We start from the raw sequence: 16,503 nt of genomic DNA on the forward strand, positions 1-16,503 counted from the left end.
GGAGGGGGCGGTCGGTGATGCCGAGGGGGCGGTCGGTGATGCCGGAGGGGGCGGTCGGTGATGCCGAGGGGGCGGTCGGTGATGCCGGAGGGGCGGTCGGTGATGCCGGAGGGGGCGGTCGGTGATGCCGGAGTGCGGCGCGGGCGGGTGACGAGCGGGGAGAGGCGGGATCGTCCCCGCCCCGGTCCCGCCTGCACGGGTGGACCTGCCTTCTCCTTCCCCGCAATGAGTGACGGCTTGTCCGGTGCCGAGCCCCGTCGTCATAGAATCATAGAATATCCTGAGTTGGAAGAGACCCACAAGGACCGTCCAGTCCAACTCCTGGCTCCGCACAGGACAACCCAAACTATCACCCCTTAAGAGAGTTACGCTCTCCTGTGTTAACAGGCATCTGCAAATATCGTCAGGAACGTTTTCGTTGTGCCTTCCTCTCTTTTCCTTTTTCCTGTTATAAGCACCTTTGGAGTTATATGCTTAAATCTAATCGTGAAATTAGCAGATATTCTCATTAGACGCTGATGACAAATCTACATAGAACCTTATTCTTTCCTTTTGCTACTACATACAATCTTATTCTTTCCTTTTGCCAGTGAAGGTTGGTGTGAGAAGATGTCCACACAGTCAGCAGTCTTGCTCTGTGAGAATGTCTGCCTGGGTTAATATAATATCAAAAACAAGTTGGTTTTACTCTTGGGAGAAGGTATGAGTTTACACAAAGAGCTGAAAGCCAGGTGTCTTCACTCACAGCCTTGACCAGACTGTGAACTGGGACAACTGTTGTCGAAATCTAGTTTTACTGAAAGGTGATGAAAGGAAGAGTTTGGGAGCCACAAATGTTTCCCTGTCATTCATTGTGTCTCCAAACGACACAGAGAAATTGCTTCTCTACTCCCAAGTTAGGGTGCCTCTCTCCTGTGCTCCTCGCCAGTCCTTAGCCTCATAACTTTTGCTTCCCTCTGCCTGCTTTTTTTCAAGGATGGATATTCAGCTGCTTATGTATATGTGCTTTGGCAAATCCACCTGCACAATCTCAGTCTTTCAGCACGAGCGTCATCTTGGTCTCTGGTCACTAACCCTTGTGCCCCCAAACCTGGAGTGGAGCAGGGTGTGTGCCCAGGGGAGCCCCTGAGAGGTGGGGCTGGGCACCTGACCCTGCTAATGCTTCCCCCCAACACCCCTTTGGCCACTGCCAATCCCGCTTCCTGTGAGCTTTCCCAGTGCTCGATTTATGCTAATTTTTAATCAGTGCCAGGAGATGCTAAATCAGACCCTGTGCAAACATCTGACTAAATGACAATTATGTGATTGCATTTACACGCCAAACATGTAATGCCGTTGAAGGAGGAAATTGGATTTGTCTGCCTGGGCCTGTTTTCTAGAAGAGCAGATTCTGCTCAGCTTTGAAGACATTGTTATTCCATCGTCCTTCCTTGATTAATTTTCTGTCATCTTTTCCATGCTTGTCACGAGCAGAGCAGCCTCATGGCCTGGGCACCCTGGTCACCTTTCTTGTCCTTTTTGAATATTGGCATGATCCTCTGCAATTTCCTTTATATTCCTGATCTAGTGGAAGGGTGTCCCTGCCCATGGGAGAGAGGAGTTGGAACTAGGTGATCTTTAAGGTCCCTTCCAAACTAAGCCTTTCTATGATTATTAAGAATTAACATTTATGGAATTTCTTTAGCCAGTTATTCAAAGACTGTCATATAAAAGTTCTCTAGATATCCTAATTTTAAAATGTTAGCTCTAGTAGAAATTGCTTTCTATTTTCATTACTGACTAATGGACTGAAAAGTGCTTCTTTCCTTTCTTTTTCTTACTAGATAAGAAAAGTGCCTCTTTTTAAGAAGGGAATATGAGTTTTTAACATTTCTGCCACTTCTATGCTGTTTTACCATCTCTATTTAGACATACGCCTTGGCACTGTTGCACTCTCCATTTTACTGTCTGTAATCGCATTTCTGTAGTCTTCATTTTTTTGTATGAACAGGACATTTTTTCACGATATTTTTGCCTTTCCATGTTGTTCTGTACTATGCTTTTAGCTTCTGAGTGTTTCCTTTACCCTACTGCTGAGACAAAATTGTCCTTCAGCCAAATTTGGCCATTTTGTTAATTAAGCAATCATGACTTTATGGAGTAAGATCATATGTACTCTCATTTACATTTCTGCCTCTATTTTTGAATCGTAATTTTCTCATCATTTCTCCCACCATGATGGGGATAATCTTTCTGAAGCATCTCTGTGTGTGAGTCAGTCCCTGACTGGGACTGTCCTTTTTCCTTCTTATACCAACTGTCCTTGTTATAATCAAATTACGACAGCTGACTCCTAAGCAACCACCACTTTTTTGTTCCATGATTAAGTAGTTTAAACATTTTGAGTTCAAAAATACTTCTTCCATATAGACTGGAATAACTTCTGTCATGGAAAATAAGTTTTAGAAAATCTGATGAGACATGGCTGCTGGCTATTTGGGGCATTTTCCTCACACAGTTCCAAACACTTTTTGTACATTGGAGGGATAAGCGGCCTGATTCTCTGCAGCCATCCCTGCTCCATTCCACCCCTCCTCAATAGCATTAATTGGAACAAGTTACTGTCTGCATCTCTAAAATAGTGATGGTGGTTTCATATGTACTGTTACCTTCTCAATCTTCAAATTTCTTTATTTGTTTAAAAGGATTGGGGCAAAATATTATAAGATTCCATTTTACCTTTTCCAGTAATTACATCAGTTTAATCTCGTTTCACCTCATCAATGAAAATATCCAGTCTTCTTGCATGTTACCCAAACTTTGAAAATTGGCATATAGACCACTGGAGAGCATCTTCCTCTTTCTCTCAAAGCAGGATTCTGGTTCCATTTCAGTTTTTTGGTGTTTGTTTTTTGTTTGTTTGTTTGTTTGTTTGTTTGTTTTTTCACCTTTATCACCCTGGGGTCTGATTGCCCAAGTTACTCTGCTGAGTTTCAGGGCAGAGACATTTAGTGGATTAGGTTGGTGTGAGAATTACAGCTGTTCCTGATCAGAAGAGTAGGCAAACTGACTTTCTCCCTCATAGTTACACATCACAGGTCAGGATCAGTAGGAAGGAATCACAGAATCATTTAGGTTGTAAAAGATCTCTAAGTCACAATACAAAGATTTTCTCTTCAGAGACCCAGTGTTGCTGCCTATACGTTCAGGCTCCAGCATGGCTCTTCTGGAGTGATGGAAGCACATATATGAACAGCTCTCCATTGGTTAACTTCTGCCATTTTTACTCTGAAATCAGTTGTTTCTGCTGTCAGACATTGCTGTTATTAAATCAAAGTAAAAATGTGCACTCACAAGAGCCTGTTTATGTTACTATATCACTGTTGTTGCTGTGGTTATGAGAAGAATTGCTTGCAGAGCACCCAGCCAGGGTTAGCGTGCCAGTAAGGCAGCGCACAGACACTCAGGATGGAATATCAAGGTCACAACAGTCAACAAAGTGACAACACACAGCAAATTTGCAGAGGCAGAGCATGGTCTATTTTGCAATCCATGTAGCCAAAATGTTCCTTCTCACCTCATCTGGAACACTGTCTCCCTATATTCTGCCAGGGAGTTCAAGCTCACGGGGTGATGTGGTTCACCATGGAGGGCACTGCCCAAGTCACTCTCCCTGAGATGATGCTCATGGTGAGAACAGGTTAGACAGGCCATTCTGGCTGCCTGGCAGTGCTGTCACATGCATCCCTGGGAGCAATTACCATCAGAGATGTGTATACTCCTGGCTGCACTCCTGGTTTAGTTTGCTAGTGCTTAACATTCAGGTCAGTGGCTGAACTGCTCTCTCTTCTTCCAGGGAATGGAAGGAAGCAGCAGAAGCTGGCAACAGGAATGGGATTGTGATGAGCTGAATTCTATGGACATGTTGTTAGATCCTCCTGAGCTTTTTGCTGTAAACAGAGCAAAGTGTTTGGACTTTTTAGCAATTATTTAGAAGAAAATCAGTGACAGACTGGTGAGTGAAAAAGGTGAAACCCTAAAATAAAAGTCAAAAGTCAGTGAATTGACACAATGCTGGAAGACAACATGGGCATTCTCTGCACAGGGACTGTTGTGACGGAAAGACATGAGGGGAATGGAGAGACATTCATGAAGCACATGAATGCAAAGCAGCAAGAAAAAAAGAGAAAGAGACCTCTTGATAAACTACAAGAAAGACCTTTTCACAAATAGTTGGGAGATTTTTGGTCTGGAATTATTTTATTTGATCAATAATGATCTGGAATTAATTATCTGGTCAATTCCTCTTGTGTATGTATTTTAGTTTTAACTGAATGTTAAACGGCTTTAAGGCAAAATTTTGACAAAATCTGACACTTGAGCCACTGTGAGTTTGTCCTGAGAAGGCAAAGGTATACCCAGAAATAAAGATCAGGGTGCCAGTTTGCTCATTGGTGCTTGTTTATTGACATTTACAAGGAAAAAAGAGTCTGAACTTGTATCAGTTGATCTTGGAAACGAGGCACTTGAGTAGTTCCTGTGTGACACAGTGATAGACTTCACTCCTAAGTCTTATTCTCAGAACTATCAAGCTGTAAGATGATCTCTAACATTTTCTTCTTATAAATATTGACATGAGGGAATAAAATCATCTTCAACTGAGTGAAGTCGAAAGACCCTCTGAGCATTTGGTAAAACGGCATTGGCTACATATGTGTTTAGAAATCATTTGTTATTCATTCTTTATGTGATCACGATTAATTGGCAGACTTTAATTGCATTTTGTTGTGCAGCGATTCATGCTGAGCCACGGAGACAACTGCAGTGCAAAACCCTCTGGAGACAATGTGTAGTATTAAGAGACTGACAGACTTTGGGTGGGCATTTGAAGGATATTTTGACTTTAAAATGACTCGTCAAACTAATGCCACAGAGTGAAATCTACAAAGATGTAGCTATTAAATACTGCTGCTCCAGCTATCTAACGCTGGAAACACTTGGGAGGGAGATGCAGCATTAAAGAAGAATAGAAATTATTTTTCAAAGCCAGTTGGCATCTTGAGCTTATTGCTTTCCCCAACAGCCAGGCTGTTGAGGCAGCCTTCCTGCCTCCTGGGGAAAGGGAGAAAGTGCTATTCCTCTTTCACACAATGCTCTCGGACTGATGCCTGAAACTGTATTGACAGTTCTCCATTTTTAATGGAAGATGAGCTGTTCAGCATAGCAGGGGGTGCACGAAGCTGAACAGGCAAGTGATGGAGGATGCTGCAGATTTCCACACATTTACATGTTTGTCATTAAGACTGACTAATTTGTAGTTCAACAATATGTCAGAATAAATGATCAGTGATAGATTTAAATGAAGTACTTAAGACTGAAGAGAAGGAATACTTCTTAGTGGTTAGGTCAAGGGACTGGGAATGAGAATTGTTGAATCTTGGGTTTTTTGCAGCTCCATTACTAACTCACTGGATGACCTTAAGCAAGTTAATTAACCTATCTGCCATTTCATCCCTCTGTAAACTGGGGATAATAATGTCTGCTTCAGAAATGCTTTGTGAAGAATAATTGATTCTTAGAAAATGCTTCAGCTTCCCCTAGTGAAAAACATACTACAGAAGTCAAGTATTGTTGTTACTTTACCAACAACATGCACATAAAACTTTTAAAGGCAACAGTAACAAAGACACATCTGTCTTGGCTGGAAAAAAGTATTGCCGGGGGATGAAGGGGGGAGGAAAAAAAGGAAAAAAATTAAAATAACAGAAACAGCAGAAAGCAAAGAAATAATGGAGACATCTGTCTCACTGCTGATAAAAGCTCCTGTAGTTTCTCTTCCATCATTCCCTGCAGCAATCATCCAAAAGGACATCCACCAAGGTTTTCAAATGGGGTCAAACCAGCTGTTTATCTCTAACTCTATTTGGCCAGGTGTAAAAACAAGGTACAAATAAAAATGTTCCAGCAATAGACTTTTCAGAACAACATCATTCTCTTAAACAGAAAATCCAAGGAAATTCTGTTTGGGTCTGTTTGAATTCACATTCCTGTTTCTTCCAATTGAACTCTTTTCTAGATCTCTTGGGTTTGTGAGTTGTTGGCTTCCCTGAGTTTCAGCAGACTTTGGTACTATATATCCCTGTTGATCTGTATAGTGCATTCCAATGGAGATTTCTCTCCATGTTTTCCTGGTTTAGGTCCCTTCTTGTGTTAGGGTATCTTAACCAATGCTGAGCACAGGATAAATCATCAGGTCTTTGGGAGCACTCTGGATAGCCACTCTGACCATGTTGATCTGTAAGTCAGCAGATTTTCTGAGATCTGGCTGGACTCCCAGGTTCCCAGTCATTTCAGCAATGCTCTTTGTAGAGCTAAACATCACTGATCAACCTTTCCCCCTCATACAGTCTTTTGAAGGCAGAGTCGTGGAAACAGATAATTTTTTTGGTTTTAGTTTGGAGTTCTTCAGTCCTGGTGGGTGACATGAAGCCGCTGTTAATTCTGTCAGGGTAGCCCAGTCTGTACTTACATCCAGGTGCAGAATCCAGCACTTCCCCTTGTTGAACTTCATATGACTGGTGATTGCCCAGCCCTCTCATTTGTCGAGGTCTCTCTGCAGGGCCCCCCTGCCTTTGAGGGAGTCAACAGCTCCTCTGAGTTTTGTGTCATCTGCAAACTTGCTCAGTATCCCTTCCAGTGTTGACAGAAGAAGAACAGTCCTTAAGCAGTTGCTCCCTTCTCTTACAAAATGAGCACTGGTAGCATGAAATGTATAGATTTTTTTTCCTTCTCTTTGTTTCATTCTTGGTTAAGACTAACAAACCAATGGCAATTGCGTAGAAACCAGGTCTTCTTGCTTAGGCATTCAGTTCTTCCTGCTGTGTGTGTCCCATCTGGAGCTCTAATCCTTTTTTTGTGATCTAATCAAATCCTCAACTACAAGTTGTGATTTCACAGTGATAAAGCTTGAGGTGGGGAAATGAACTGCACAAATGGATGAATTCTGAAGAACCAACTACTTTATTTGGATGCAAATATACTTGGTGATAATAAATGAAGAGAAGTAAATGCAAAACTGTTTAGGATAGAAACATACTTGTGTCTAAATAGAGAGTTTATCATCCTAGATGTCAGCTGCTATTACAGAGACACACAATATGTATGTATACAATTTTTTTTTTTAATTTAAATTAATCTACTCTGCTGGGACTTCACAGCCAAATGAAATAGATGAAGACTGAGGTCTTCTGAGTCATGTTCCAAAATGAAGCAGTGCTTGTAGAGAATACAGTTTTTCTAAGCAGGTGCTATTTTTGATTTTGCTTATTGGTTTTCTTTCCAGTTCATTACATCATGATTTCTTATCATCTATGAATCCTGATTTTTAACTAATCCTTTTTCTTCTTTTGTGATTAAAAGAAGCAACCAATTGAACTGGCAGCTGAGATCCAGTCATGGATGTGATACACTCACTACAAAACACCATGTTATCAGTCTACAGAGACTGTGGCTCTGTCTTTCAGTGATTAGTTCACAAAGCACTGCTGATAGAAACCATGTCCAAAAGTCTTTCAGGGAATGAGCAACATGTTCTGGAATCTGTCAGAAGTTTAGGTAAGGTTGTACAGTGTGACTTGCCACGTCAAGCAAAGTAACAGTGCTGCAGATATTAGACTGCCTATATGAACTACATATCGATGCAGTACAGCAAAATCAGAATTATTCAGGCTTTAATATATTGAAGATCAATGTGTTAGATGTAGCTTTTAGAATAAAAGTCACTTCTTACCAAATATGTTTATTATTGGCAGCCAGAAGTCTGAGTTTTTGCTCTCAGTCATTACTCTTTGGCCCTAATATCTCATCTCTGCCATCCTGGATTCTACTTGCTATTTCTATAAAAGTCACAAGATCTATGAATTTTAATGAAGTAATATCTCCTGTTTTCAGCTGAGCCCAATGACGGTGATGTTGGAGAGCCATCTTCCTTTTGTAGCTGGCTTTAGGCAGCAAGTAACCTTGCTATACAACTCCTGCATCCAGAGCAATGTCACCTTCATCACTGCAGCAGGCAACGGGTTTTTCCTGCAGCAGGATTTAGGGTAGGAGGCTGGGCCTGATGCATCCATAAGGTAAACTGGGGGAAGTACAGAGGGGCTTGTATGAAATAGCAGTCCTCTTAGCAAGGCTTTTGGGAAAACAGGTCTGTTCCTGTGAAACCTAGTCCAGCTCAGAGGAGAAGAAGCTGTAGAATATGAAGATGTTGACTACCAAGCTGGCAAGACAATAAGCAGGACACAACAGAGTGGCTGCTACGATCACAGAGTGCATCACATTGGAGCTGAATCTCTGCTTGTGAGAGCCAGGGCTAAGATGTGTTTTCTCTTGTAGGGAGATGAATTTGAAAGAGCCCTGAGGGCTAAATATTGCCCTTGTGCTTTGGCTGAGTTGTCTCCAAGCAAAACTTTCTCTCTCAGTAGAGGCTTACACGTGCACAGCTTAGGTCTTTTCTTTTCCTTAAATCTCTTCTTGTTGCTCCTCTGGCATTGGAAGCACTTGAGTGTTTACTCAGAACTCAAGAGACAGGGACAGGGCTGGCTCTCCTGAGTTTTTTGTTTTAGTACTCGACATGTTAAATGTAGCCTGACCTACATTCTATCAACCGGTTGAAAAACCTAAAACTGGTGGCAACAACTTTACAGGTGGAGCAATAGCTCCCAAGTCACTCTGCAGATTACCACAGTGCCCAAGAACGCTCGGTCTGGGTGGAGGCAGTGCAGCAATGCAGAGATAATGCCTTCAGCAGACTAGGTTTGCCTAACAGGCCTTTTTTTTGGTAGCTTATAGCTCTGCTAAACTTTAACTGCTTGGGCTGATGTTTTCCAGCCATGATGTCTGTGTTGTGCAGTTTGGGGAAAGGTTTAGTTTATAGTAGTTCATCCTCGTTTTACCTGAGCTTGAAAATATCCTTGGAGGTGTTCTCATGAGAAGCAGTGGTTATCATACATAGCTGTGTGCACAGTGTAGCCTTAAGTTGTTAACAATGATGCAGTTTTGACAGTTGACAGCTAAATAATAGGGTAAGTTTTCACAGGGGGAAGCAATTTTAGTGGAAAGCCACCAGTCTTTTGCTTCATTTTGTCTTTAGAAAAACAACATTATACTATGGTTCTTTTTAGCTGGTTACTCTTTAACCTGTATCTGTGTGAGGCCATTTAGTGTTGGCCATTCCCTCAGCTTTATTGAAAAAGATGATACAGGACTGCTCACCTTCCTGTCTTCCTGCTTTCTGCCCAGCAATTCGTTTTGCTTCCTCCCAGAATAAACCTGTTCTTTTGATGCTACACTCCATTCGGCTCCTGACCCCCTGACCAATTCTGTCTCACCTCGTGTGTGCTTCCCCTGTTCATCACAACTTCAGGTCACTAAATCAAGACTCTTAGAAAACACCAGAATAAAGATTGCTCATGGATTCCATTCACTTGTGTCCTGTGGTCATGAAGTAAGATACATGATCAGATCCTACCTTCTGCCCAGATTCTGTTTCCATTCATGGTAGATGACAAATGAACCAGGACTTTGTCATCCTGACATGGTGGCTGTTTGGTGGAGAGTTTGGAGGCTGTGTAGTGAGCCTAGCAGATGAATAATACAGGCAGGAAAAATCATGGTCACATGGTGAAGGCATTTGAATTGAAATGAAAATTGGATTGTATTTCACCCTTCGTAAGAGTTGCTGTTATGAAGCTAGGTGACTCAAAAAAATTACATTCTTCCCAACTTCTGTCCAGGTGGTCCCCATTTTCTGTCTATCCAGTTTCAGTCACCCATGCACTAATCTGTGAGAATACTGCCCACTGTGTCTAGAGCCAAGGTGACTGGGAGCTGTTCTCTGAGGAAAGAAGGTGCTAAGTACTCTAGAAGTTTGGTTCTGAGCTCCTTTAATGGAACACCCAAAATACACTGACATGTTTGAAAATATTGGCTTTTATCTCTGTTCCTCAGCAGAGAGCTGTGAAGATAAACTCATTGATGATTGTAAAAAAAACCCCAACCCTCCAACACTACGATTAGAGCACCACTGTAGAAAAGCCCTTGAGGAAATTAATCATTCTGTATGCAAAGCAGGATCTGGATGCTCTGCAGTAAACAGTACACGCACCACACATTGGATGATAAGGATACGAGAAAATTTGAATAGTGTTCATTAAGTGAGCAGCATCCATCCTTTGCACTGTAAAAAGCAGGAGACCCATGGAAACAAAAATCATGTTATTAAAGATGGTATCATAATGTGTTTGCATGCAGGGCGAATTAATGTTGCATGGGTGATCTTAAATCTGATACTCACTAACTTGGTTAACTTTGAAATCCAAATGATTTTTTTTTAAGGAGAGCAAAACAAATCTCTTTTGGGAGTTGCCAGTAAGGAGAGCAGAAGATGTCCAGCTAGGTGCTGGTGTGGGCAGCTAGATACCAGTGTGTGCACAGATAAACACGAGTGTGTAGACAGCTGTCTGCCTAATCTCTGTGTGTGTGTGTGTGTTTGTGTGTATGTGTGTGTGTATGGCTAGCCAGTGTTTATGCAGCTGGCTGATGTTTACCTCTGAAAATGTCTTTTTCTATTAAAAAAAAAATAGAAGGGACATTAACAAGTGATTAACTCCTGGTGTTTAGATGGCAAAGTTTTTATACAGTGTTTTTTGGTCCAGATCTTCCTTTTTAGAGCCTCTGCTTGGTTCTGAGTCACCTGAACACCCAAAGTCTGTTTGACTGATGGGTCAAGTGTTTGTGGGAGTTATCATAAGATGCTTCTATGGCAGCATCTTTTATGTCTGTGTTAATAGAAGGGCTGGCATGCTGAGAATTCACGTACACCAGTACCCAAGGCGCATTGGAATGATAAAAAATATTAGCAGATATAATTTGTTATATCTGTGTTTGGTTTGATTACTGTCTTGTATTTGAAATCCTGTAATTAGAGCAGCAAACTGCCTCCAGAGCCAGTGCTGCCCCAGGTAATACAACACTAGTACAAGGTCCTATGTCTTCAGTAGGTGGTTCATTACAAAGAATGAAGGCTGGAGCCCATGTAAATTAAACGTCACCTCTCAAGAGGTGAAGATCACAGAGAGAGCAGGGAAATACTGAAGATTCTCTCTCCCTGTTGAATAACTGAATTAGCAGTACAGATCCTGTGGAATGGGCAGCTCAATCCCCTCCCCCACTAGATGGCACTGAATTCTTTTTCTTTAAAAGAAAAAAAAAAGGAGGAAGAAGAAGAATATGGTGGAGGTCATTTTGATGTTAAAAAAACCCCACAAACCACCAACGAAAAAACCACCAACAGAAAAAAAAAACACGATAAAAGAGCAAATTGCAATTGGTTGTCCATTAACTTTGCCCTTCCCCCCCTTCTAGCCCAAGACCCCACCTCTGTGTACCTTGGTAGAGGCGCTCGCTTTGCTTTTGTGTCTGGAGCTTTCCTGAGAGGCGGTGGGCGCTGGTCGCTGGAGGATGCTAAGGAGAGCGGAAACAATCCCGGGAGGGAATGGAGAGGAGACTGGCCCTATCTGTAAGATAACATCCGTAGTAAGGTGTAGCAGGCAGCGCACGGCTCGTCACAAGGAGCTGGCTCTGAACAGACTCACTGGGAGCCGGTTCTCTGTCCCATGCCTTCAGACATTTTTGTGTGCACCCAAGAGCTTTAGCTTTCCCTCTGGATCACTGAAATCCTAATCTGCAGAAAAGAAAGCCTCAGCTTTTACCAAAACTGTATTTTCACTCCCTGATTGATTTAAGACCCATGAATTAGCTGCCTTTGCCGAGATGCCCTTAATTCACTGTCGGGAGTGGTTTCCGTGTAGCCCAAGTGTGCATGCAGGGTTTTTTTCTGAATGTCTTTCTTTCAGCTTACATTCACCTGAAGATTGACAAGGATTGTTTTTTCCCGCATCCTGTGATGAGGAGGGGGTGGGGTGGGAAGAAGAGAATTTAATAATGATCTGTTTGTGCTGAGAAGGGGCTGTCTGTAATAATCCTGGGAAGAGACAGAGGAAAGGTTCCCGATGCCTACAGAAAGCAATATTCTGCCCCTCCTGAAAAGAAAGGAATAATGATGATATGGGGGAAAAAATTTTGATTCTTAAAGTGGAGTTCATCTGAAATCCAACAATTTCTCCTACAGTTATATATTTAAGGTGACTTGCAGGAGGATGTAGACTGCCATCTGATAAAGCTACAAATGCTAGCAAAAAAAAAAAAAAGGCATAGAAACTGCCATTGAAATTCCTTTTCAGAGAAAAAGATAAAACCTGGAACTACATGCCAATTTTTGGCTTTCAAATCCCTGTTAAAGAATGAGAAGAGGGAACAAGTTTGGCTTCTCCAGGTACAAAGTCCCCCTACCCCAAACTATCTTACTGCCTTGGAGTGTGATGGGAAAACCTGGCACCTGGACCTCTCTGGGTCCAACCAAATCTTGGCTCTTTGGACTGTAATCCTAATGTTTAATTAGAAAGAAATGTAGGTATGATTACATTATATGATTTTTCCATCCCTGAATGTATCTTTGGCCAGTATCATGAGAAAAACAGTTCTTGTAGCTGGATCCTCCATTTTGCTCTTAGCCCCGGTCTCCCAGTCCTGTGTAAACTGGATATTTAGACAGAAAACTGTTTTGTTTTCCCCTTCACTCTAAATAGAAAGTAGATATAACAGACTTATGTGCTTAAATTGAAAAACCAACAATCAACCAAAAAATAAGGCTGGTAAAATTACGTTTGTTCCCTGTTCTCATCCTTTGGCTTGGGACTTGATGCTAAAAATTGACAAAGAAATCCAGGTGCACTCTCATCTCTACGTGGGTGCAATACCAGAAACCTGTTTGTCGTCTTCTTGTAGGAGCCAGCAGCTTTTTGACCACAAACCTCTAAATTTTATCTCTGAACAGACAACAAGTATGGCTGCTCCAAGCTCACTATAAAATGTAGGTCTTTTTATCTACTGACATGTAGTTGCTTGAAAAATCCAGTTATAGAAGTGGATCCATCTGTGCTGAACTATTTTTAAAGAAACCTTAGATCCTCAAATATTTGTCTTTATTATTAACAACAAAGGGAAGTTACTGCTAAAAAATTTAAACCAGGGCCTTGTTTCAATAAAACAATTAACTTTATCTAGAGCTTTCCAGATACAGTTCATATCCATAACATAACATTGAAATCTTGCAATAGAGCTGTTCCAGCAGATACGGATTATTGTAACATCTATGGTTTGGATGATTGACTTTGCCAGTTTTGTAAGCATGCAAGGGGGTTAGAGAGTATGGTACATTTCAAACCAAAAATAGTTTAATGGGACAGATATCCTTCTGCAGCTGAAAATCCCAGTTGACCTGGGACCTGGCTTTACCAGGTAAAATGGAAGTAGTCACTTTGCCTTTTTTGATAATACAATTTGGTTTGGGGCCAAAACCTGTTATGATCCAGTCATATGTGGCATTTTTTTTTTTTTTTTTTTTTTTTTTTTTTTTTTTCCCTGTTGCAGCTGTATTCCATGGGAAAATCCAGGTATGTATTTCTGATACACAAAGAGCTACTACATTCCACCTCTGCTCTCCCCACTGGAGAGAGCATATAATTTGTGTGGCTAAGGTTAAAAGCTAGTAAAATCCCAGGACTCCCCCTCTTGGGGCTGATGGCTGTCACCAGCTCCAGGGCTCCAATAAAGACTGTGCTTATTTTCAATTCAGATGGCACAACTTGGGATCTAGGGGCCAAAAGTTGGTAGGATCCAGTGTGGATGTACATTTTTACAGCACACATCTGTGGAGAGGCATCGGGCTGTGGACTTTTTGGTGCAGTAGGAGCAACTGCATTGTTTCCTGTTCGTGCTGAGGAGTCGCTGCTGTGTGGGAGCCAAATATTGGATGGGGCTAACTAGGTTCCTCTGCCAGCTCCAGGATGCTGTGGTGCTCACAAATCAGGATGTGCCAGGTTCCAGAGCTTTTTGTTGCAAGGGAAATGGCCATTTTTATTTCCTTTTTAAACAGTACAGTTCAGAGTATGAAGGCCTCAGTCTTCTGGATCACAGAAGGTCTCGAATCCAGGGTTTTTTTTCGAGCTCATGCTCTGTATTATGTAGTAGATTGGGATTTTTTTGGTGCAGTGAGAAACAACTCTGCTTGTCTTGGACTTGGTTGACACAGTGTAAGGGCTTGTGACCAAGAATGAGCAGGATCCAGTTAAATCCAGGTTTTACATTTTCCCCTCTTAAGAAAGTAAGGCTTCGACATTTCCTGCCTGGGAAGTGGTGCAGTTTATCTTTAAGGAGGATAGAGAAATAAGAAATGAGTCTCACGTTGCATGGGTGACATCACTGGCTTTTGGCTCAGCGCTCTGTATGCTCGATCTGTAGGCTTCGGCCAAGGCTGCAGGGCTCGGTGTTTGAACAAGGAAAGATTCCCGGGTATACAGAAGATTGGATTCGCTTTTATTTGGGTTAAAAACGGTGAAATGAGATTTCTAAAGCTTGGGGACTTCAGCTCGCCTTCTGTTGCACTTGATCTCCACAAAATGGGTGAGTTATTCCCATTAAAGAGAAAGGGAGTGAAAATTTAAGGAGAAAAAAAATATGTCTGAAAATATAACTGCTGATGCTGGGGATACGATTCGTATGAAGCTGCTGAGCTAAAAATCTCAGCTCCGACGTGGAGATCGGGCCATATGGCAGAGAAATGGTGCAGACCGAAAGCTGTTGACAACAGTTAGGGGCTGCTTTCCTCTCCCCGTGTAAGGTGTGTAGCTCCCCCACCCCACCCCCTCCGCCCCTCCGCCCCGGTTTGTTTTGGTTCGGTTTCCCCCGACCTCCCTCCCCTCCCCGCTCCTCAGCATCCTCTCCGCCAGCCGTAGCCCTGCCCGCCTGCCTTCATCTTGCAGATGGCTAACGTGCCGCCGTGTTAGGAAAACTGTGCACAACACATCCCGGCTCCGGGGACGGAGGAAGCTTTTCAGATCCCAGCGGAAGGGGGGGCAGCAGCGTGTGTGTTGTGTGTGTGTGGAAGAAGGATGCCGGGGCCGAGGGCAGCCCCCCGTGCTGCCTAGCGGGCGGAGCGCGGCCGGCGCCGGGTCCTGCCGGGCTGCGGCTGCTCCCGCCGCCTCTCCCCGGCCCGGGAGCCGGGAGGCTGCCGGAGCGCTGTCCAGGACCGCCGGGGAAGGAAGGGAGCGCGGCGTTGGGCTGCCTGGATGAAAGCGCCGGCGAATAAAGCAGGCGAGCGAATGGCAAGGCTGGCAGAGAGAAGCCGAGATGTTTCCGAAGCCAAGATGCCAGTGACTGTCAGCGAAGTCTGCTGAGGGAGAGACCCCGTGCGTGCCCGCGTTTCCAGAGCCAGCCGGGGAGGGTATGTTTTAACCACGGTTTCAAACAGCAGCAGCAGCAGCAGCAGCAGCCAGCAACAACAACAGATTGCTCCCCCCTCTTGCTCCCTCCCCCTCGACCCCGCTTTAAACCCAAGCAAGTGACCGACCATTCAGACGATGATGCTCTTGCTGAGCCGCTGACAAAAGACAAGTCACCCATTCCTGTAAACGGGACAACTGGCTGCTTGCAAGCGGGAGATGTCAAGCTGTTGAACTTTTCTGCTCTGTGATGATACTGTGGTGAGCTTGCTGATCTAAAAGCCATCTCTTCTGGATTTCTGAGCTGGCCGGATTGAAAGAGATTAATGGACTGATCAGCCATCAGGTTTCTTCAGGGGGATACATCCCTTCAGCCCCTGTCACTCGGGTGCTCGTGGTGAGGGGAGCAGGACATCTTTGTGTAGGTGGGTCACTGGCTCGCTCCCATTGGAGGTGCAAGGCTGTGTTTCTCCTCGCCAGGTCTCCTCTGTAGAGGAGGAGAGGCAGATGAGACTCCAGGACTGCCTCCAGGGCAGAACTTTGTAGCGCTCTCAGCATCCCTCTGCAGTGTGGATGTGAGCCACGGGAGTTGGGGATGTTTGAGGCAGACTCTGCCAAGTGACACCTAACTCCAGCTGCTCTGGAGGTTTTTGCGTGGTCTCACACCCAAGGGCTTTGCCTGTTGTGAAGATGTCCATGGTGTTTCTGTGAAGCTGAGGTATGGCTGCTGGAAGGTTACTGCTGTATGCTGGCCTGTCTTTAGCTCTGTGTGCCCTGGGCATGCTGGCTGTGGCAATCTGCTCTGACCATTGGTACGAAACTGATGCCAGGAAGCACAGAGAGAGGTGCAAGAGCATCACCACAAAGAGAAATGATCCTGGCTTCATTTATAACTCCAACAACAACCTGCCTCTCAGGGCCAGCAGGTCTAGGTTGGACCGCTGGGAAGGGAAACTCCTCTTGGCAAGAAACAGGAGGCAGATCTTTGCTATGAGCGCAGTCGACGAGTGCAACAGACAGTACAACTCGACCAACATGGGGCTCTGGAGGAAATGCCACCGACAGGGATTCGACCAGGAGCTGGAGGAGCTGATTGCCAAAGGTAAGGGCTGTTTTTTTACCAAAT

The 16,503-nt window shown here is 43.7% G+C and overlaps 1 protein-coding gene and 1 long non-coding RNA gene across 4 annotated transcripts in view; both read left to right on the plus strand.

The window, feature by feature from the left end:
* Nucleotides 1-95: 95 nt before the first annotated feature.
* On the plus strand, nucleotides 96-4,163 carry LOC108492402. Its single transcript, XR_001873099.1, has 3 exons — nucleotides 96-637; nucleotides 3,836-3,994; nucleotides 4,085-4,163. It is a non-coding gene; the product is annotated as an uncharacterized LOC108492402 (long non-coding RNA).
* Nucleotides 4,164-15,192: 11,029 nt separating this feature from the next.
* TMEM178B (transmembrane protein 178B) overlaps nucleotides 15,193-16,503 on the plus strand; it is a 239,011-nt gene continuing 237,700 nt past the window's right edge. For all 3 annotated transcript variants that reach the window (XM_017804689.1, XM_017804688.1, XM_017804687.1), the window contains exon 1: nucleotides 15,193-16,479. In XM_017804689.1, coding sequence (XP_017660178.1) covers nucleotides 16,098-16,479 — 382 coding nt within the window. In that variant the 5' untranslated portion in view covers nucleotides 15,193-16,097. The remainder of the gene's footprint in view (nucleotides 16,480-16,503) is intronic.

The sequence above is a fragment of the Lepidothrix coronata genome, unplaced genomic scaffold, assembly GCF_001604755.1.
Source record: "Lepidothrix coronata isolate B3197 unplaced genomic scaffold, Lepidothrix_coronata-1.0 Scaffold10, whole genome shotgun sequence".
NCBI lineage: Eukaryota > Metazoa > Chordata > Aves > Passeriformes > Pipridae > Lepidothrix > Lepidothrix coronata.